The following is a 23108-nucleotide window of genomic DNA, read 5'->3' as shown; positions in this document are numbered from 1 at the left end:
AAGACCGCAAGAAGCTTCAGCACTAAATTAGTGACCTTTCCTCTCATTTGATTTGCTAATTGAGTGAAATAAAAGCCCTGATTGTTGCATTTAGTTTAGGGTCGTTTTGTTTCTTAACTAAAGTGGCTACATTCACATAAAAAGCAGAACCTGGCTACGACCAAATTAAAAACCTCTCTTGTTTGGGTGCCTCCTAACAGTTGGGATGTGATTCCAATTTCAGTTTATCTAAGAACAAATTAAATATTTTTAGATAAAAGAACTAGACATTGATTAATTATTTGAGCAATGAAACATATAATAACTAGTATAGTTACTTGAATATTTTCATGGTTGTTTGAAGCCTGTTCTTTTAAGATTCCCCTCATAAGAAGTCCATAAATGCTGTCATTAACAGAAAAATTATAAAAAACGATATTAACCAAAGCATGAAGTTTGTGTTTGATACTACTTTCCAATGGGGCACATTTCTTTACATTTTTTGTAGGGAAACATCTTATTATTTATGGCTTTTTCTGTGGTACCTGCATGAATGGGAGGCAAACCATTTGAATTCAAATTAGATTATTGTTGCCATAAAACTGCAATGATAGCTTCACGAAGATCAACTTCAGCACCCTGTTAAGTCTATATTAGGGAAAGCTAACAGACTATTTGAAATGCAATTATAAGATATTAACATGCTTTGGAGTTTGCACAAAGGAAAATAAACTTTTATTCTTAGCTATCACCTGAGATTGCTCAGATAAAGAACTGCAAAACAAAACCAAAAGAATTGCAGTATGGAGAGCTAGCACAAATAATCAACTTCGGATTCACAAATCTACATAGAGAGAGATTGAATTTTTTTTTTTTTAAGGTGTAAAATTGTACATCACAAATTTTGGGATGGGTTGTAATTTTTTTTAATTAAATTATTATTAAAGATTATTATTTTTTACATTAAAAAAATGATCATTTGAATAGTACCATTGGAGGCGATTGTTATCGCATGTGTGAGATGTTTTATTTTTAAGAATGATAATAGATTAGCTATGTATTGTGAGTTTTCTTTTATATTTTTGTTCTTGCGTTTGTTTTTACCATTTCTCATACTCCTAGAGTAATCTACTCAATTCCTTATTGTTATTTCCACCAAATAACAAATATATATTGGATGTTCATACTCATTTAATTTATATAAAAAGGTAAATATTTTCTATCTATGATATTTCTTTAATTATAAAATAAATAAAAATAAAATATAGAATGAAGAAGATAAGTAACATTTCATGAGTGACTTTAGTGAAAAGAATAAGGGGTAGATATGCCTGAAGTCTCATATTTAAAATCTTTTAGAGGTATTATATGGAAATTATATCATAATTTATCTTTCCTAAGAATTACTCACACAAAATTCATGATACCCCAAATTAATAAAACGATAATGACCTTATACAATACTCCAATATTAATATAAAACAAAAATAGAAATATACGTGCTCCGTGCCCAGAGGGATTCGGAGAAAATTTTAAATTGAGATGAAAATTATCATTCCTTGTTTTACATGAGCTATAAGAAATTTCCGCGTTTTAATCATATTTACAATTCTGCCCTTCCTCCAACCTTTGATTTTCACCATCACCCTTACAAAAGGTCTATCTACAGTTTGTAGTGAATTTGTTCTCTTTCTCTTCATGTCCAACGTGTAGGTTGAAAACATGCTGCTCACCACTAATCTGCGAAGTGTCACCTAGAGAGAGAGAGAGAGAGAGAGAGAGAGACATTGACGATTGATGATCGTTGAAAATGGTACTGCGGGAAGGAAAATGGAAGACATCCTCAAAGTTCTCCTCGATGGAAATCTTGGAAAAAGCTCTGATTATGGACCCACCAACAAGAACCTAGGTAGCTCGCTCATTCTTCTTTCTTTCTTCTCATACCGTCACTCCTTGGAAGCATCCTAAGCCTCTCTCTCAAACTTTTACTTTCCAGCCTTTCCTTTTCTGCAATCTTCTTCTTCCTCTTCTCTCTCTTCTGTTCTTCCACTTTCCTCAGTCTTTAATGGCTGCACGACACCTAGCTTCTCCATTGTAGTTAATAGGTGGGTCGGCACTTCTGCCATCTGGGTCTCTCTTTTGGTTTGTGAAGAAACGCAGAAAGCCCAAAAGGCAGAAAAGTTTCAATTTAACAATATTTTGGTTGTTTTTTCTTCTGGGTCTGTGCTGGAATGCTAAGAACTTGCACGCGGTTTAATTTGGGTCATCCAGGTTTGCAAAGCTTTTACTTCTTGGATTTCCACTGAGAAACCATTCAGTTTTGATAAAGATTTTTTCTTTGTCTGGGTTGTGGTAATAATACTTGAAATCTGAAATATTAATTTGGGTGGGTATTTCAAAATTTTATTTATTTATTTTCTTCTTCTTCCTCTTTTTTTTTTTGGTTTGGGGCCCGGGGGTCAGCCAGTTGAGTTTTCTTTGGTTGTTAAAGCAACCCTGAAGGAAAGTTTCACTCTATCTAATTCATTTCCATTTGCAGAGAGATGGAGAAATTGGAGTATCAATCACTGTCAAGAAAACTGTAGAGAGTTAAGGAATTGACACTGTAGGCGAATCCTGGAGTCAGCATAGGCAAAAATTGTTTGAAGCAATCGGGAGCAAAAGAGGTTTTGGGTTGAACCAATCGTCATGTGGTGGCAGCATATTTCTTAGGAGCCAAAGATCTGTTTCAGTTCCTTGAGCTTCATTTTGTTTGAAAGATTTGAGGATTTGAAAGTGGAATTTATTCATCTTCACTGAGAGAAGAGTTTGCTGCGTATTTGTTCTTGAAGGCTCATCAACCCCGAGGGTTCTGAATTTCAGGTATTTTGTCCTTACTCTGTTTCCTATTTGCCAATTTCATATAGGCCCATCAATTATTCGATTTAAAAAAACAAAATTGCCGTACAATTATGCATTTTGTGTCCATAGATGTGCTATGTTGTTGACTTGATTTATATGAAACAGGCACTCTGTTTCCTTTCTTGATGCTTAAAATCTCAAGGTATAACAGATGTCTAATTAGAATATTTTATGGGTTAGCACTCAGCAGTCCTCCTGAGAGGTTTATGATGATTGAATTTTCTACCCTCTTTGTTCTAAATGTTCCAAGACAGCAAGATCCTTTTTGATGTTTTTTTTTCGAATTTTCAGTATTTTCTTTTATGGATTAAACTGTTCTTTCATAACAAATTGGCGTCGAAAACATGTTAAGAGTCCCAAATCTTCTACTTCACTCCTCAGTGTTTGATTATTTTAACAAAATCCTCCTTCTTATGCTGACATAAACTATATAGGATTCCAGTTTTTTAGTTAAGATGCCGGTAAGTGTGTTCTAGAAGTTCACGTGCTGTCTGGTTGTGGAGTTCACATCATGGATTTACGTTGTTTTATTCGTAGGTTAGGTAGCTCAAGTTATATTGGTATTATTGTTTACCCTTTCGTACCTGCATTTCTATCAGGTTGTCCCATTACTGCACCAGCATTCAGCAGGGAACTCTGAATGAACAGGAGCTGCTGAGGGAGAGAAATCCAGTCAGTATGGCAAAGCGATCGCGACGACGCCCTGTACGACATGAAAAGGATCAAGCAGGATGTATATGGGGTTTCATTAGCATCTTTGACTTCCGCCAAGGGCGATCAACTCGGAGGCTTCTTTCAGATAGAAGGCGCCCAAGCAGGCAAGTTGCTGGTAAGAATGTATGATTAGATGAAGCAACTAGTTTGTCTGATTTGAAAACTTTTCCCATTCTTGAACTGAAAAATGTAGCTGGAGAATGCTCCTATGTAATGAGTTTATTTTATGCATTTGTTTCACCAAAAGCATATGTGGAATAATAGGCAAAAACAACAGTTTTCTAATTCTTAATGGTGCTTTCTGCTTATGGATTTTTGAGCCTTTTTTTCCTTCTTTGTCTTTGCTAGGTGCTCGGTATGCTGGTTCTGCGCTGCACATGATGATAAGCCCGGATGAGAATTCTCAAGAAAATTGTGTATGTATTGACAAGTTGTATTCATAGGGAATCTTATATGCTGTCTCTCTTTTCTGGGGATGCAAGATTTGTTGTTATTTTATTTTATTATTATTATTATTATTTTTTTTTTTTTTTTGGGGGGGGGGGGGGGGGGGGGGGTGGGGTGTTCTTGGCAGTTGATTTGCAGAAATTGTTAACTTTAGGGCACCGAATTATACGAGAAGTCTTGACTTTTTATTCGTTAATTGGCTATTAATGTTTCAGGATGGTGAAGAAAGAGACGGTAATGCTACTAAGACAAGTGTGAAGACACTTATGGAAGAAGAGATGCTTAATGAACAAGGCCAGAAGCAGCAGATGGGCAGTGCCAACAGTGAAATCAACGGAGCTGATTCAGAATGTAGAGGACATGGGAAAAAGCACCGCAAACGAACAAGAAGAACTAATAAGGGGTATTGTGACATACACTTTGAGTTGGATGCTGCTGAAAACTTGGGACCACAAAACTCTTATCATCAAGGTTCAGAGGAAAAATCTTCAAAAAACCTTGATCTGGAGTTAAAAGAGAGGGAGTTGTACGAGCAGATCTATCAGAAAAGTACTAGTTGCCTGAAACATGACTTGAACAATGATCTTGACATGCAGTCTGAGCAGACATACGCTGTGTTCGACAAGGGATTAAGTGAGGCAATTAAGGTATTTGTAGATCAGACATTCAAAGATGGGAAACATGTGACGGATGATGGGAAATCTGACCACCCAAAAGAATTTATCGATGCACTCCAGACATTAAGTTCGAATAAAGAACTGATTTTGGAACTCCTAAATGATCCACAGTCACTTCTGGTGAAGCACCTTGAAGACTTGGAGTTGGCTCAGGCAGAGAAAAACCGAACTTCCAACCCATTGGCCGGATCCAACTTGTTAGATGGGGAGCTAAACAACTCAAAACCAACTGTGCCTGTTGCCCCTAAACGACATAACTTCTTCAGGAGAAGGACGACCAAATCTCAGGAAAAGGTCTTACTGAATGGAGATGAAAACTTTCAAACTTCAAGTCGGATCGTCATTTTGAAGCCTGGACCAGCAGCAGTTAAAATTTCTGATGCCGAAAGAACACATGGTTCATCTTTGCGATCTAATCACAGTTCTGGGAGTAAAGTGGAGACTGAGAAAAATCCTTCCCAATTTTCTTTTACCGAAATTAAAAGAAAATTAAAGCATGCTATGGGAAAGGAGCGGCATGTGGTCCCTTCAGATGATCTTTCCTACAGGTTTCCTTATGAGCGACGCAATTCAGGAAATAGTGACAAAGGCATTGGTGGGGAGAAAGGTGGATGGAATTCTCCAAATAGAGACCATTTCTATATGGAAAGATTTGCCAGACCTGCCAATGGCAGCAAGAACAAAGAGAAGAACAGCAAGCCAAGACACATTGAAACAAGCAAGGGAAATGGAACAGTTGACTGTACTGAGCAAAGGGTGTCTAACACCTATATTGAGGCCAAGAAACATCTCTCAGAAATGCTGAGTAATGGAGATGACATTGAACTTTTTTCAGGAAGGCAGTTACCAAAAACATTGGGAAGGATGATCTCTCTTCCGCAGTTCAATTTATCTCCTGGAAGGGACAAAGAACACAGTTTTATAACAGCACGTCAGAGGATGTCCCCTTACAACCCCTGTCATGTCGTCAACGAGGACAAATTGCAGATTGCACCAGAAAGCCGTTTTAGTCATCTAGGACCTTCACAGCAGAACTCAAATAGTCAATCCTGCATTAATGACAACCCTGAACATAAAGGAGAATCATGTAACTCAAGTTCTGATGGTTTGGATGAGCTTCACCATCCCAACTACCCTGAAGATAAAGGCGAACCTTTCAACTCAAATTCAACTAGCTTGGACGAGTTTAATAATTCTAATGTGCATCCGTGTTCTATGAAACCCGAGAAGAGCTCTGAAGGTATTATTTTCCATGGTCCAACTTATTTTGAGAAGTATTCGGTTGTGTCTTTGTGCTGGATACTGATTGATTAGTTCATAAAACTGGCTAGATGATGTGGCAAAAGTACAGACAACTGATGCAGTAGTCAAGGAAGAGAGCACACAACCGGAGATTTCAGCTGACCAGTCCAGCTCTTCTGTTGTTAAAGATAACCAACGTGATGATCTCCCTGAAGTTTGTACTAAAGAAGAATCTGTCCACTGCTTGAAAATGGTACAGTTTGTTGTTAAATTGATTAGTGTCTCTGTCGTACAAGTAGTTATATGCTATTCAAATTTTCCATTCTTATTAATTTCACACATTTTTTGGTGTGATCATGTATGCTTATGCTTACAGATTAAAAAAAAATCTTATGGATTTTATAGATTATAGCCAACCCATTATATAGCTAATGTTGACATAAGTATTGTGTATTGTGATTGCATTTGTTTTGTACTTTCCCATCTTCCAGCAAACAATGCAACTTGTTTTGAATCCTAGAAGCACAGGTTTCACAAATTTCTAAAATGCAATTTACCTTCTGGGGGAAATGTATAGAACCAATGCCGTGGATCACTATGTGTTTGTATTTATTGGTTCTGTCCTTGTGTTTCTGATGCATTTCGTCACTATGTTTCTAGGACTCTTTTGAAGAGGACCCCTTACCATCCTCTCCATTAGCATCTCCACCAAGCTCTTCAGTAACTAAGCACGTTGGAGATGTAGACAGTCCCAATGAAAGACCAGACCGACCTAGTCCTGTATCTGTGCTTGAGCCATCATTCACAGAAGATGACATCAGTCCTGCAGGCATCAAATCCCGACATGGTATGTTCCCATCAAGCAACAACCATAACGAATGATGCTGCTTCCACATTTCTTGTCATTTTTAATTTTTATTTTCTCATGTTTCATTTGCTGCTGTACTAAGTTAAGCCCCAAATATCTACAGTGGAACCTCCAATGCAGCCTCAGCAGATCCATTTCGAAGAACAGCTTTCTCCTGCTGCAAATCATGAACTCTGTGTGAGAGCTTGCATTGAGGATGAGGAATCTGCATTTCAATATGTTGAAGTAGTTCTGCTGGCTTCTGACTTGAACTGGGAGGAATTTCTCTTAAGGTGGCTTTCTTCAAACCAAATTCTTGACCCATCATTGTTCGATGAAGTAGAGTTGTTCTCAAACCGGTCTTCTCATGACCAAAAGCTTCTCTTTGATTGTACCAATGAAGTTCTAAAGGAGGTCTGTGAGCACCATTTTGGGTACACCCCATGGAAACCTAATATTAGGCCAATCCCAAGGGGGAAGGATCTTATTCAAGAGATATGGGAAGGAGTGGAATGGCATCTTGCATCACAGCCTTCTTCTCAGACTCTGGACCACATTGTCAGAAAAGATATGACAGAAAGGGAAACATGGATGGACCTCCGGTTCGATGTTCAGAGTATTGGTACTGGTATGGAAGAAGCCATTTTTGAGGAATTGGTGGAAGACACCATATGGTGCTTCAAAACTTATGGTCCAGCAGATATGGACTGATCTCTACTTACCCCCTCCCCCCCAGAGTTGATGATAGAATAATGAGTCCCACCGACCCATAAGTTGAAGCCAACTTTCATCTAATCCTCTTCCCAAGTGGTGACCAATTTGGCTCGAAGTGAACAGATCATTTCGTGCTTACCATATTATCACAAGGGGCGTGCCTCAAGGACATCTCACCAAGAAGGTTAGGGCCCTTTTTTAACACTTTCATTCCCAGCAGCTTTATGTAAAGAAATCATACATGCTTTTTCTCATGATGAAATTTTCTAATTCATCTGAAACTTAGCTTATAAGAGCTCTCTTGGAAATAGCTATGAAATGAGCCATTGAGGGCCTGATGAAAACATAATGTGCAGTAGTATCTGGGTAGTTCCACGACCATGACAAGCCGTCTTTAACCCCCGCGGCAAGTTAGAGGTGTCGGTGTTGGTCATTTTGTACAATTTGTGGAGTTTGGTGGTGTGAAAACTCCATGTTGTATTATTAATGCTATTGAAAATCTTCTCTCATTTACATAGTTCTTATCTAATGGTTTTACTGATTTGTGAGTATTGTGGGAGGAAACTAGTCAGTTATAATTGTCTGAGAACAAGATTGTTGCATGAATTTGACTCTCTCTCTCTCTGCTTTGATGACTAAATTTGTGAAAATCCAGATCATTTGCTACATACATTCTCATCAACTGATGTTGGAACATCCAAAAGTGTCATTTCTTATGTGAAATCTTGAAATGAAAATTTTGGGGGCCTAGAAAGCTGACCCTATGATTAGGGGGGTGTACATTTAGTACTGATCTAAGAACTAGACCAGCTCAAATCCAATTATCCGTGCAGTTTAATCTTCAATTTAAAAAATAACATTTTTTTATTTTCAGTCTGGTCTGATTTGGACCGGAAACCAAGTATATATATGCTTTTTACTTAATATAAACATATTTGAATTTAAATTACTATTAATTTTGTTTGATCCATATATATATATTTATATTAAACAAAAATAAAATTAATTTATTAGATTGATTTGGGATCTATCATAAATAGAAACGCCTCAAGGGTGCCACATTAGCATTAGCATTTCCAAAACGTCTCTCATACTGAAACATTAAAAAACACAAATATATATATATATATATATTTGAATCATTCTTATAATTTTAAAAATATTTTAAAATTATTTCATAATATTAAAAAATATATATATCGAAGCGTTTCATTCACAGCCACACAGAGGCCATAATAATAAGAAGCTACTTGCGAGTTAAACAGAAAATTATTTTCAGTATAATAATAACAATAACAATAATAATATTTTGATTTTTAATCAAAATCAAAATATATAATTATTTCCCAAAAAATCACTGACTTATAGATTAAGAACCAACTGTTTATGTCTCTATCATAGTAATTGTACATATTGAAACATCTGAAATTCCTACTGAGCCTTCTCAAGGATTGATTATTCTAATTCAGCCGTTTTAGTTATTTAGATTAATTTCAGTTAGCTACCTGATTTCAGTTACCAAATTACCCTATGATTGATCAAAATGACCAAATGCTTTAGAATCAAGAAAATCCAATGGGAGAGAGAAAGGACCAGTTTTGAAGTCCATATGGTTGATGAAAAGGTAATAACATGTCACAATCCATGTACAATTTTCAAACACAGTTAACTTCTTTACACGTGCTTCCCCCATAAACCATAGTTGAGGATTAGCAATCAATCCTCAAATCAAACCAAAAATTGCTAAATGATAAGCACATTAAGAGAACTAGACTTCTAACTCTTTAAGATCTCACTTTGGCTGGGAACAAACTTACTTCCCCTTCTTTTTCTTTGGTTGCAAGTATGGGTTCAAGGGCACCGCTCTCTTTTTGGAAAACACACTAGTTCTACTATCTAAATTCTCCTCCTCATCCTCATCGCCTTCGCTATCTCTCGCATTAGGGCTACTACATGCTTCGTTACTTCTAGCGATATTTCTTTTCGCGACACTTAGTTTAGCATGCAATTTCCTTCCAACAGGGTCACTTAAAGGTCCAACCTTGGATTGCCGTGGAACGGTTGCACCTATGCCTAGCCTGTGAAAGGGTTAATTGGTAGAAATTAAAGAGAGCTGCTCTACTTTCAACAAGAAGCAGAAGCCAAAGCCATGTAAGTAAATTAGGTTGTAAACAAGTAGATACTGACCTATAAGGCCGATCCTCTAACCGTGCTTCAGCTGATTCATCTTCTGTTATTTTTGTCATATTGTTTACCCATTGCTCAGCCTGTATATAAACATTCAGCAAAACAGATTTTTATCAAATTGTTATCAGCATAAGCAAATGGAACCTAATGATAAAACAATGAAAGCTGCTGCTGCTGCTATGAATGAAATCACTCAAAACTCATCAAAATAACCAAATCGATCTAAACTACAAAAGAAATGGTCAGTTGTGGTTTTGACAATTTTCCAAATGGCCTAAAGTTGTTTTCTTTGGGTTTTAAGTTTTGGTAACCCACCCGCAAAAATGAAGTTTTTTATAGTTTAAAATTTTCATTTAGTCACAAAACTACGAATTTTAGTTTATTATAAAAAAATAACAAATTCACAATTTTTGATTTAATAATTTGATCTAAAACCTTTTAGATAATCAAGATGTCATCAACTTTTTTACCTTACTATCGACCAAAAATAAAAATATCGTTGCTGTTAGTAAATTTCCTATTGTTTCTTTTATTAGTTATTGCTAGTTGTTATAGCTGAAATCGCCCAAACCGCTAGGCCAACCACCCATGGAAATTAAGTGTTTTATAGTTTAAATTTTTTATTTAGTCACAAAACTATCAACTTTAATTGATTGTCAAATAGAATAACAAATTCGAATAAAACCTTTCAAATAACCATATGATATCATCAACTTTTTCACCTTACTCTCAATCAAAAATAAAAAATATCATTGTTATTGGTAAGTTTCCTAGTTTTCTTATTAGTTATTACTAGTTGTTATCGAAACCACCTAAACCACTAAACTACGATTTGGGTGATTTCATGCATATGGTGGTTTAGTTATGATTTGAAAGATAGACAAACCACTAATGCCGATTTGATTTGAATAACACATTCCAAATCGCTCCGAACCGACCGACACACAGCCCTAGACATGAGAAAAAAATCGGTGTAAAACATGAGATGAAAGTAAAGACACAAAGTAGCCATATGACAAGGGTAGGAAGACAGGTTCAATCGTTTATACATCTACATATTCACACAGACAAGCAACAAGAGAAACCAACAGTTTGAATGGGATGAACTTTTACCAGTTTGTATGCCTTATCCAAGGTCACCAGTTGAGGGCGAGAAGCTTTTCTGGACGACTCCTCCATGCTTTCAGAACAAATAAGCAACCTGCGGAAATCGAAGTCAAGAGAGGATCAGGCTTACCGCCGGCCGCAAGGCGTACGACCCTATTCCCAGCGAAAACCCTAGAATCTCTTGGAACGGAAGTGAAGAGGAAGACTGGAAGCGCAATGAAAGTACTGAATGAATTGAAACCACTGATTGAGAAGCGCTAGAGAGTTTCAAGTTCGGCTAGGGTTGCAATCGAGCCGAGCTTTGGCTCGGCTCGGCAAATCTGAGCTTAGGCTCGATCTCGATCAACATAGCCCGAGCCCGAGCCCGAGCGGAGGCTATACCTTAAGAGTAAGAGAGGCGAGAGAGGCCGGGCGTCGGCGAGAGCGGAGGATGCAGCGGCGGTCGGCGGCGAGACCAAGCTCCGAACGGTGAGAGAGGCGGCGGCGGTCGGCGAGAGGCGATGCGGCGACAGAGATGGAGGATGCAGCGGCGGTAGGCAGTCGGTGGCAAGCGGTGAGACGGGTCGGCGGCGGCGGCGGCGGCGGCGGGTCTCTCTCTAGCTGGTCCAAACCTCCAGCAACTTTGCAAACCTACGATTCAAATGGCTGAATCTAGGGTTACAACTTAAATACTATTTATATTATATAAATTATAAATTAATTTTACATATACCTCTATTTATTTTATTCTAACTTTTATAATTTTAACTATTTTTCACATATACTCTATTTATTTTATTTTTAAGTATTTTTTATTCTATAATTTCTTTTTTTTTAAATAATAATAATTATAACATCATATTATGATGCTCAAAAAAAAATTTTAATTAAACGAGAAACATACATATAGATGGTAAATTATAATATATAGTTTGATTGATTAATTCTTTTGATTCATCAATTGATTCTTGTGTTTCATATATATGATTAACAACTATTAAATATATATTTTTTTATTAATATATTTATTATAATAAAATTAATTAATAATAAATAGTTAGATTTTAAAAATAAGATATAATAAATATATATTTTCTAAAAATTAATGTATGATGTTAGTGTATTTTTTAACATATAATATATAAAATAAAAATATTTGTATTCTATGTATTATTCAAAATATGTACAAATTTTTATATCTTTTAAATAATTATTATATTTTCATGACAATATTATTTATATATATTAATGTAACATTGCATAATTCATAATATTTTTATTTAAAATTAATAATAATTCTAATTATCATTATGAATTATTATTAATTTTTGGTATAATTATTATGAATTATTATTGATTTTAAATAAAATTATTATAAATTTTACAGTATCATGCTAGTTTATAAATTTTGTTTGTAGATAAAATACTTGAAATGTACATTTAATGATTATGTAATTATTAATTTTTTAAAATTTAATGTAACATTAGTCGAGTAAACTAGATATTACTCGAATGAGATATGCAATTATAAGAGCAAGTCTTTTTGATACTTGAGTAAATTATAATTTTACTCGATTAATATTTATTCTTAATTAATTAATGAAACAATTATTGAGACTTGTCATTTTAACCTAAATATATTACTCAGTTAAATGTTATAGTTACTCAACTACTATACCACTTAGCCGATCAACTATTTAGTTATTCAATTAATATTATTTCATCTTATATTCAAGTAAAACAAATATATAATCGATTAATCCCTTAAATATTTAAATCTTACTTGATTAAAAGAAAAATTAGTTCAATATAATACTTGTTAAGTGTTATATAACTAAAGATTTCCATACTCAATTAAAACGATAACAACTCTATTAAACTCATATATTAGTTGATTAATTTTCAAGTCATAATATATTTTATTATCAATACATTCTATTAGTGATATTATTATAATCATGTAAATTTTGATAATTTTATATTAAATAATATTTTTATAAATACATATGAATAAATTTATTAATGTATTTATAAATAACCTTATCCATGAGCTATTCCCAAGCCAATAATTGAGCATACTCATGAGCCTTTAAACTATCTAATTCGCGAGATTATAATCAAGCCTGCTTGCGAGCCTTTAATCGACCCTATAATATAGACAACTCGCAAGCCTATACTCAAATCAGCTCATGAGCTACGAATCTCGGCTCTTTTACAAATTGAATTTTAAAGTTAAACTCAATCTCGATTTGCATACCTTAATGAACAAACTCAATCGAGATTTTAACAAGTCCAGTACCGGGCCGTTTGCGAGCGGCTCGGCTCATTTGTGATCATGTCCAATATTAGGGGGAAAGCAAAAGTTTGGTTTACCAAAACTAATAGAACGAACTTGTTGGTTCGGTTTGATTAATTTTTATCAAAATTTCATTTTTCGGTTTTTGGTTTGATTTTTTGTTGAAAGAACTGAATAGATCGAACTTTAAAATGATGTTTTGATGTTTACAAAATGATGTTGTTTTCTTTGGATTTATGTGTTTCCTATTAGTTATTTTAGTTTTTTTGCGTTTCTTCGGTTTAATTGATTCGGTTTAATTTTTTCAGTTATCAATTAGTTCAATTTTTTTGATTAACCGGTCGGTTCAGTTCAGTTTTGCTTCTCAATTTGATTTTATTGATTAGTGAATTTTGATCGATTCGATAATTAAATTAATTGTTTGTACACTATAATACCCCATGATCGTATGAGGTTGCCACGTAATTTCGATGATTTTAGAATATCGAAAAATTAGTTTGATAACAATTATAAGTACCGAATCGACTGTAGGTAATGCCTCGGAATAAAATTGTCTAAGGAAAATTATATGGTTTCGATGAGCGTTTCAAGATAGAATTTATGGTATCGAAAGAAATCGAATTGGGAACAGTTTTCGGTACAACTAAGATACAATTGTCATTTAGGCTGTAAAACCGAATTGTCGTAAAGGACTCCCGAAAAATCAACGGAACCCTAGGGGGGCTCTGGTTTTGCGTAAAGATTAACCCTTCAGTGGTTTCGGGATGAATCGATAGCCCAGTGAGGACACTGGAGCGAAATCATCTTTTTTAACTAAGCTTCAAGTTATTAATTTTATGTTTTCGGTATCGTAATGCTAATTAATTCAGTGTTTGAGGATATCATTGCAATTAGAGAATTATTTTAATAAATTTAGGGTTAAAAATAGGATTTAAATATATAATTTTTAATTTTTATAATATAATATATAATTATATATATATGCGTGCCTAGCACACAATAGCCATGCAACACAAACCCCATACCCTCTACAACTTTCACCCATATCCTGCAACTTTAAATCTCCAAACCCTACATGATTTGGAAGATTTTGCATGCAAGGAAGATTTTGCACGCAATAAAGAATGGCTGAGGCAGGAGTGAGGGTTGTGGTGTGAGCCTATAAATAGACTAAGAGTGGAGAGATTGAGGGAAGCAAGAAATGGCAATGAGCCATGAGAGATTTGATCGAGAGATGTGAGAGAGAGTTCGAGCCTGGGTTGAGGGAAGAGAGAAGATGATCGAGAGTAGGAAGAGATGGAGCAGTAAGGTGCGGTCATGGCAGCCGCGAAGCTGCTGTTGTAGCAGCCAGGCACGGCCATGGCTGCGGGCAGCGAAAACGACGGAGGAGGCAGCGATGGAAGGCGGCGCAGAGGCGACTGGAGGCTTGAGTAGTGGCGGCAGGGGCGAGAGGAAGAAGAAGGAGGAGGAGGAAGGAAGGAGAAGAAAAAAAAGAAAAGAAAAAAAAGAAAAAAGGAAAATGATGAGGAAAAATCTTAGAAAATCTCGAAAAATATGAAATTATGTTTCGGTAATATCCTGAATATTTTAGCGAAAAAAATGACTCTGACACGCTTTTTGAGGATGTGGTATGCATACCGAGGAAGCCAAATAAGCTAAGTTAGAGTAAGTAAAATTTTCTAGAAAATTCTAGAAATTTAGGAATATTACTTTATGAATTTTTGTAGTGAAATATTCGATAAAATATTTAAGAAATATTTAGTTGGGATTTATTGAGGAAGAAATAGAGAGAAAAATAAAGAAAGTTCAAGAAATTATGTAAAAATAGGTTTTAATATTTATTTAAATAAATATGGTGATTAGGATGCTTGATGATTAAAGTTGAAGTGACTTGTGCAAATTTTGAGGTTGGCACGCAAATCAAGGTGATGCACATATTTCGAGGTAATGCACAAATATCGAGACAGCCTAATAAGCTTGAGAAGGTAAGTAGTACTTCCCAACTGAATTTAGTTTTATGGAAAATATTTGGTTTGTAAGTGATTTATATTCCTCAAAAATGTTTTCATCATGTTGATATGCTCAGATATGTATCCATCACGTAGACTGCATACATGACATGCTATGAAATGCATATGTACACGTTGATATCATTGATTACGCGTATTGTGACTGTAGGGAGTACGAACTGGCACTGCTACTTTACCAATAGTACACCTATACACCCTGGCTTCGAAAGAAGTGACCGCAAAAATGATAGGTAGCATGAGGGGTGCAATTGACACTTATGATGAGTAAGACATTGCATTCATGCACGAAATATATTTTCTGTACTCTTATTTAGATGATTTATCATCTAACTTGGGTTTTGCCCCTGGAATATTCAAACGTTTTAGATGGAGATTATAGCAGACATGAAGATAAATGAGGCATGAAGTGGTACTTAGCAAGGTGCATGATAAATAAAATGTATGTAATGTAGCCCCTATATTTAAGTTCTGCTACTTTGAATTCTGGATGTTTTGAAAGCATGATGATGTATAACTTTATTTAGGGTTAATATTAGTTGAGAACTTATGTTTTGTATTAAGTTATGTTAAGAAATAAAAATATAAGAATTGATTTATGATTAATATTAAGATAACAGGTTCAATCTTTACCTCCGCATCTAATGTGTATAAGGATTCTCTTTCGAGAAAATGATTGAAAATTCTGAAATGGATTCGAGATATGATGTGATTTAAGATTGGTTTGAAAAGAAAAAAAAATTATTTATCATCCTAAAATTATCCTAGGTCATAACGCGTCCAGAAAAAACGGGGCATTACATACACCCCTATCCAACACACCGTTGGAATTAAAGAGATGAAGTATTAATTTTGAAAAAATTACAGCCACCTCTCTTACTATAAAAAAAACTGAAATGATAATGTTTAATTTTACTATTAAACGTAGAGACAATATTGTTAAATTTTCTAAGTATATTTGTTACACACACACACATATATATATATATATATTAATCTTCATTGACCATTTAACATTTTTTTTAATTAATATAAACTAAAATGCACCCCATAATGGAAGATATATTAATGTGAGAGAAAGAACACAAAAGATTCCACTTAATGGTGGTATGCATGTCTGTCTCACCAAACCCTCAATTTTTATTTTTTCATATATTATATATGAAAAAACTAAATAAATAGTATATTTGTTTGTTTTTAGGTAAATTAATTGTTATCACATCGTTTTAGTAATATTTAAAAAAACAATACAACTTTTACCTTTAAACCCTTTTAGATTGTTTTTTATATATAGACTATCCCAAAAAAATGCCAAAATTTTGCTTATTTTTAAATTATTTTAACTTGTAAGGTTATTTATTATTATTATTTTTTTATAACATGGGACATTCGAGCTTTGAGCTCTTCTATATAAATTGTTCCATCCACGTGAGCTCCATAAAATTTCATACGTGATAAGTCGAGCTTTGTAACAATCACAATTAATGGTGGAATCAAAAAAGAATTTTAGTTTGGGTCAAAATATAATTTTAATCCTGATCAAATTATAAAAATTATAATTATTTATAATAATATATATAAAAATTTAAAAAAATAAAAAAATCAGTTGGGGCTGAGGCCCGACTAGCCAATACGTGACTTTGCCATTGATCACAAGAGACACAGAATATTTATATAAATCCCACTGCATAAAGGTGATGGACGGAGTATTACATTAATTATATGGGACATGCTTGATCACACAAACCCACCACACATTCAAATGATTGGCTATTATTTTTTTTTTTTACAACACAAAAATTAGAAAATTCCCAATACACAACATTTTTTTGGCGACAATCATCATATTTTTCCTATAAATTACAGATCAAACCCATAACAACAAGCAAGGCAAACCAAGTAGGTCAATGTCAAAACTCATGTCTTGGCTCCTCGATCAGCAATAACTGATATACAGTCGTATTACCTAATATTTGAACATGTTATTTTAGCATACCCAACACTTAAATCTTGTGAGAAGAACCGCTTGTACTAGCCTAAGGATTAGATGATTGACTATTGTTAACAATTTAAAAATCAAGCCATTATGCACACTCTAAAAAAATATATATATATTATGTTACCTAAAGAGTATGAGTATTCTTGGAACCAAAAGCTGAAATATCTTATCTTGAAAACTTCTGTAGTTCAGTCTAAAAATTTTTGTAGAAAGTTAAATCACGAAATTTAACGGTAGGATTCGAATACAGGACCAACACCGGTTATACAATAGCTAAATCCAAGATTTCTTGGGATCAACGCATGTACAGTCCTAACCGCCGGACTATGCTTGTGAAGGCAAAAGTATGAGTATTCTATATAATATGAAGGGTGTTTCATATAATGTTAAGAGTGCACGTCACTTTTTATTGTTGTATAATACATCGTTTATCTTATATAAAACACCATTCATGTTATGGGTTTGATGGGTGCACGAGATCTCATAGCATTTTTTAAGAAAGAGTATGATAAGACAAAATAATATTAAAAATGAATTTCAAATATAAGACAAAAAAAAAAAAACTATTATTTTTGGGATTATAGGTGGAGCATAGTTTTCTAAGGTTGGTGGAAGGAATCAAAGGGAACCAGTTCGCAGACATGGCAGAAGGCGAAGATCTCTTTGGTTTCATTGCAATCATAGAGAAGCATGTGACGAATATAATCCACACCACCAAGTTTCAATGTTCACAAGCAAAAATTTCTCTCTGCAAGCAAGCTTCGTGGAAATTGACGGCGAGTTGCAGCTGCTTCAGCACCTGGGTCTGCATTGTTTGATCGTGATCATGGTGATATGGATTTCTGTGGGGAAGCTTTGATTGAATTTACCCTTCTGCTCTTTTCCATTTGAAGGTAAATGTGATGTTTCGTTCAGGAAATTCCACAAACAGTTGGTGCCCGTGAAAATAATTTCAATCTTTTCAATCATTTTGTTGCAGATTGACTATCAAGAGTAGCTTTACCTGAGAATTCCAGAGAATTAAGCTGAAAATGGAGAGCATATCGAGGTCTGATGAGAACTGTGACCTAGGGTACCCACCTTCGCCTTCCTCCATGGATCATCAGATGGTGAGAGAGGGTTCGTTTGCGTACGATCGATCAAACTCAGAAATCTCAGGCTTTTCAGAGTCCACAGACGACAAGCCTGGCAACGAAGAGCCACCCGATTTAGGTTAGTTCACATAATTTGTGTTTTCCGGCATGACAGTAAAGAAACGAACTGTTTAACTCCCATGGCAATGAGAATGAAAACAAATATTGCAGAACTTGAGATGATGAAGGAAAGGTTTGCAAAGCTCTTGTTGGGAGAAGACATGTCTGGAAGTGGCAAAGGAGTTTGCACTGCAGTCACAATTTCCAATGCAATAACCAACCTCTATGGTAAACATATATATATGTATTTGTTCTGGTTTTGAGAGGGCAATTCTTGGTTGTAATAATAAAGTTACTCCTTAATGATTAGAGGGTCTCGGGTCTAATTGTGGAAACAGTTTCTTTGTAAAACAAAGATAAAACTGTACAAAAAATGACCCTTACTGAGTCCCTCAAAGCGGGAGCCTTGTGCATTAAGGACATCCTTTAGTTTTGGTTATATAATGTATGTGTGTGTGTACATGTATTTGTTCTGGTTTTGAGAGGGCAATTCTTGGTTGTAACGATAAAGTTACTAGGTCTGGGTCTAATTGTGGAAACAGTTTCTTTGTAAAACAAAGATAAGATCGTACAAAAAAATTACCCTTATTGAGTCTCCCAAAGCGGGAACCTTGTGCACTAAGGACGTCCTTTGGTTTTGGTTATATAATGTATGTATGTGTGTACATGTATTTATTCTGGTTTTGAGAGGGCAATTCTTGGTTGTAACGATAAAGTTACTCCTTAATGATTGGAAGGTCTCGGGTCTAATTGTGGAAACAGTTTCTTTGTAAAACAAAGATAAGACCATACAAAAAAATGACCCTAATTGAGTCTCCCAAAGCAGGGGCCTTGTGCACTAAGGACGTCCTTTGGTTTTGGTTTTTGGTTCATGTTCTGTTCACGCTTTACTCTGCAGCTTCTGTGTTTGGTAAACATCTGAGATTGGAGCCCCTGCATCCTGAGAAGAAGTTGATGTGGAAGAGGGAAATGGATTGCTTTCTGTCTCTGTGTAATAACATTTTTGAATTCTTCACATCAGAGAGCCTACGAGATGGAACAACAGTTGGGGTAAGAACTTCTCTCGAAGATCCACTAATTTGCAATGAGTTCTTCAATCTCAGCCTGTTTCAACCACGGATAATCGGTCCTTTCAGGTGTTGAGAACCAGGCCAAGATCAGATATCTGCATCAACCTACCTGCACTGAGAAAACTCGATGGTATGCTCCTGGTAAGACAATTGTTGATGTCCGGAACTTCGTTTTCTTGAAGGGCTGTGGCTTAAGCACAAGATGGATTTGATTTGGCAGGACATATTGGAGAGCTTTCAGGATCTAGGATTTTGGTATGCAGAACAAGGGAGCATGACATGTAATGCTACGCGATCAGGCTCGTTCAGGAGGGTCGTGCAGCCTCAGAGAAAGGAGGAAAAATGGTGGCTGCCGGTTCCATGTGTTCCTCCTTTCGGCCTCTCAGAGAAGTCAAGGAAACACTTGCGACACAAGCGCGACTCTGCTAATCAAATTCACAAAGCGGCAATGGCCATCAACAGCGCCATTCTAGCTGATATGGAAATTCCTGACACATACATGGCATCGCTCCCTAAGGTTAGCCCACAATATGCTGGTTCTGTAGAATTTTTGTGGTATGAATCTACCCTTTTTTTGTCAATCCACAAACTTAAGAACAATCAGAATTTGCACACTTGATTCAAGTTCAAGCAATGGAAACTACACCAATCTTTGAGTGATAGATCAAGAAAATCAAATCACAAGAACATCTGTAGTGGTCACACTTCATACATTTCTCAGATGCAAATTTTCATGTGGAAATGTTTGTTTTCAGAGTGGAAAAGCAAGTGTGGGCGAAACAATTTATCGGTGCATGTCAACCACAGAGAATTTTTTGCCTGAGCGTCTACTTGACTGTCTCAAGATAAGTTCTGAGCATGAAGCGCTTGAGCTTGCAGACCAAGTCGAAGCCTCAATGCATACTTGGAGGCGAAAAGCTTGTATGAATCATTCGAAGTCCTCGTGGGACTTGGCAAAGGATTTGATGTCTAACGTGGATCGAAGTGACAAAAATCATGTCTTGGTGGAGAGAGCAGAGATCTTACTCTTCTGCTTGAAGCAGAGGTACCCTGAACTTTCGCAGACAAGCTTGGACACTTGCAAGATCCAATACAATAGGGTGAGTTTCCATTCCTTTCTAGCTCAAACCAGCTAAATCATGATTTAGGGCTTTGAGATGGAGAGTTAAAAGACAGAATCAAATAAGCCCAATTTGGTCTAACAAGAAGCACAACAGCATTATGTGAATTCTAAACGCCAAGTATCGGTGTGTTCTTCATCTTGCAGGATGTGGGGCAAGCAATTCTAGAGAGCTATTCAAGGGTGCTGGAAGGTTTGGCATTCAACATTGTTGCTTGGATTGATGATGTTCTATTTGTAGATAAAACCACAAGGAGCCAAGACCAGTAGAAGCCACAAAAACTTTAGAATTCCGAGCGGTAATCTCATTATGTGGAGTCAGTTATGTAAATTCTAACTCACCGTTCAAAGAGAGATCATTTCCCAAGAATCCAAAATGCCCTACCTGGAAGCCAAATTTGTTCAATGTAACATCAGAAGGCCTTTGGTATCCCAGAAAATAAACCCAAAAAACTTTTCAATTTCTGTGCAGTTTTGATGCTTTGAAAGTTCCAATTTTCCAGGGAAAATACTTTCTAGGAAAGAGAATTTTGTGTCCCAAGCACAGAGCCAGTTTCTCTTGAAGCCAATACAAGAGACATGCTATATGTCTACCATGATCTTAGGGCTTATTAGGTCAAGTTCACATTAACAATGTCCACTATCATCTCAATCTTTCCAAATGCCCATTTTCCAGAGAATTAAACAACTTCTGCCCCGTTTGGTTCGGCTTTAGTTTTCATTTTTTGTTTTTAAAGATTTCTAAAATTTTTGAAAAATCTTTGGAAAATTTGAAAATAAATAAAAAGAATTTGTATATATATATATTTTTATCTTTGTTCTTGTGTTCTTCTCCCTTCATCACCCTTCACGGTTAGCTGTCCAATGTCACCGAAAACCTACTAGCTGCTAGTTCTTCACGACTGATGACCTATTGTTGGTGTTGTCTTCGTTGATGTTGTCACCAAACTCTTAAATCATTATTAGCTTCAATGAGAGTCGATAATTATTGAATTTCAAATTTAATAACCGACAATAATTGAATCTAAAATTTAAGAGTGCCAATGACTTAATGCTAGAGTCGCCATCGTTCTTGTTGTAGCTAACCTCTCAGATATGATGATTTGGGAATTGCTAGCTCCAATGGGAATCAATGACTAGTAGATCTTAAATTTGATAACTGACAACTCTAAAATCTAAAATTAGATCTCAAATTTGATAACTGACAACTCTAAGATCTAAAATTTGAGAGTATCGATGACTTAATATAAGATCGTCGTTGTTGTCGCTCTCCCTAGACTCTTAGATCGGATGATTTGTAAATCACTAGTTCTAATCAGAGTTAATGATTAACAAATCTTAAATTTGATAATAGACAACTCTCAAATTTAAAATTTATGAGTAATAATGAGCTAATGATGGAGTCATTGTCATTGTCGTTAGAATTCCAGATATGATGATTTGGGAATCTCTAACTTGGAGTTAATGATTGCTTGATCTCAAATTTGATAAACATCGATGCTATCAAACAACATTATAAATTTTATAACTTTTAATAAAAACGAAAATTAAACCCAAAAGATTGAAACTAAAAACCAAGAACACAGAGCTAAAAGGTCCTATCAAATGGGCCCTAAAACTGAAACATTCCAAACAAGGAGACCACTGTTCAACCAGTCCCCCAATTTTAATTTGAAAGTTCTCTTAATCTGAATGGTTTCCAAAGAAAACCATCAGGTTCTGTTCCAATGATGCAAAATCGCATCGAAGGGGGAAAACAAAGAAGCAAAATTCATACATACATATATATATATATAGATATATGTTTATGTACTGATTAAGGTCACACATCGGTGAGGGAACCGCTTCGGAGCCTCAACGGCGGCAAGGGTTTCTTCTTCGTCGCCGGAGCAGGAGAAGACGACTTGAACGCTTCCATCATTGACTTGCACTTCTGGATGTCGCCTTTGTTCACCTCCATGCATTTCTTGAAGGCTTCTTCCATTTCTTCATCGCTTGGAGACTTCGTCTTCTCCGTCTTCCCGCCGGCGCTCTCTCCGCTCACTTCAGCCATGGTGCGAGCTTCTCTTGCTAGCGCTGCTAAAGGCGGAGACCTTTAGTCTATATAAAGAGAGAAGGGGCATGAAACGACAGTGATCTTAAGTAGCAAGCAAGAGTGAGATGGGTGTTTTGCTTGCTTACTATTGACTATGCAAGTAAGGGTACAATCGGTATTTCATTTACTCGATCCTTGTAATCAACGTGTTAAGTGGGCAAATAAATCTTTCGAAAATTCTATTGACAGCCCACGATATTATTCTCAACAGCCCACAAAAAATTTAATTTGTATTTTTATTTTTGTAGCCACCATAATTACTCATTGCATCCCATATATTCTAAATTTATCCTCTCAGACACTACAAACCCACACCTTCTCTCTCTCTCTCTCCATACACACACATACATATATATATATATACACACACTTGCGACAGTCATGACTGTCGACCCACCGCCATTGTCAAAGTTGGTCGCCACCCACCGCCATTATTCTCTTTCTTTCTTTGTGCGACGGTAGCAAAGTCGACCACCGACTCATCGCCATTGCCAAGGAAGGTCGGGAAACTCCC

At 35.6% G+C, this 23108-nt stretch overlaps 3 protein-coding genes across 6 annotated transcripts; 2 read left to right on the top strand and 1 right to left on the bottom strand.

Moving 5' to 3' along the window:
- The first annotated feature begins 1689 nt into the window (after positions 1-1689).
- Positions 1690-8062, top strand: LOC127786924 (uncharacterized). 4 transcript variants are annotated; one of them, XM_052314692.1, is made up of 8 exons: positions 1690-1888; positions 2519-2841; positions 3480-3709; positions 3943-4010; positions 4257-5958; positions 6050-6213; positions 6621-6807; positions 6932-8062. In XM_052314692.1, the coding sequence occupies exons 3-8, from the start codon at positions 3559-3561 to the stop codon at positions 7516-7518; spliced, it is 2859 nt and encodes a 952-aa protein (XP_052170652.1). In that variant the 5' UTR covers positions 1690-1888; positions 2519-2841; positions 3480-3558; the 3' UTR covers positions 7519-8062. The 4 variants fall into 4 exon arrangements, with proteins under 4 accessions (XP_052170652.1, XP_052170653.1, XP_052170654.1 ...); XM_052314693.1 differs by lacking the exon at positions 1690-1888 and adding an exon at positions 1910-2084; XM_052314694.1 differs by lacking the exon at positions 1690-1888 and adding an exon at positions 1910-2250 and having other exon boundaries at positions 3480-3698.
- A 1083-nt stretch (positions 8063-9145) lies between these two features.
- LOC127813987 (uncharacterized) lies at positions 9146-11409 on the bottom strand. The gene is made up of 4 exons (XM_052355187.1): positions 11197-11409; positions 10822-10909; positions 9709-9788; positions 9146-9599 (listed from the first exon to the last, which is right to left on the bottom strand). The coding sequence occupies exons 2-4, from the start codon at positions 10885-10887 to the stop codon at positions 9335-9337; spliced, it is 411 nt and encodes a 136-aa protein (XP_052211147.1). The 5' UTR covers positions 10888-10909; positions 11197-11409; the 3' UTR covers positions 9146-9334.
- Positions 11410-17683: 6274 nt separating this feature from the next.
- LOC127813916 (rop guanine nucleotide exchange factor 3-like) lies at positions 17684-21284 on the top strand. Its single transcript, XM_052355050.1, is given in 8 exon segments — positions 17684-18009; positions 18096-18328; positions 18331-18537; positions 19208-19359; positions 19446-19520; positions 19600-19896; positions 20135-20479; positions 20647-21284. Coding segments are annotated over 7 exon segments (1380 nt in total). The 5' UTR covers positions 17684-18009; positions 18096-18147; the 3' UTR covers positions 20770-21284.
- The last annotated feature ends 1824 nt before the right edge of the window (positions 21285-23108 follow it).

Source organism: Diospyros lotus, chromosome 12 (genome assembly GCF_014633365.1).
Source record: "Diospyros lotus cultivar Yz01 chromosome 12, ASM1463336v1, whole genome shotgun sequence".
Lineage (NCBI taxonomy): Eukaryota > Viridiplantae > Streptophyta > Magnoliopsida > Ericales > Ebenaceae > Diospyros > Diospyros lotus.
Note: the sequence above shows the minus strand (reverse complement) of the source record. Positions and strands in the feature narration are given on the sequence as shown.

Bases quoted from the DNA above. Each gene is read 5' to 3' on its own strand.
- LOC127786924 (XM_052314692.1), top strand. From the start codon at position 3,559: ATGGCAAAGCGATCGCGACGACGCCCTGTACGACATGAAAAGGATCAA. The intron at 3,710-3,942 runs GTAAGAATGTAT...TGTCTTTGCTAG, and splicing joins CCCAAGCAGGCAAGTTGCTG to GTGCTCGGTATGCTGGTTCT. The intron at 5,959-6,049 runs GTATTATTTTCC...AAAACTGGCTAG, and splicing joins ACCCGAGAAGAGCTCTGAAG to ATGATGTGGCAAAAGTACAG.
- LOC127813987 (XM_052355187.1), bottom strand. From the start codon at position 10,887: ATGGAGGAGTCGTCCAGAAAAGCTTCTCGCCCTCAACTGGTGACCTTG. The intron at 9,789-10,821 runs GTAAAAGTTCAT...GTTTATATACAG, and splicing joins TGGATAAGGCATACAAACTG to GCTGAGCAATGGGTAAACAA. The intron at 9,600-9,708 runs GTCAGTATCTAC...ACCCTTTCACAG, and splicing joins TTAGAGGATCGGCCTTATAG to GCTAGGCATAGGTGCAACCG.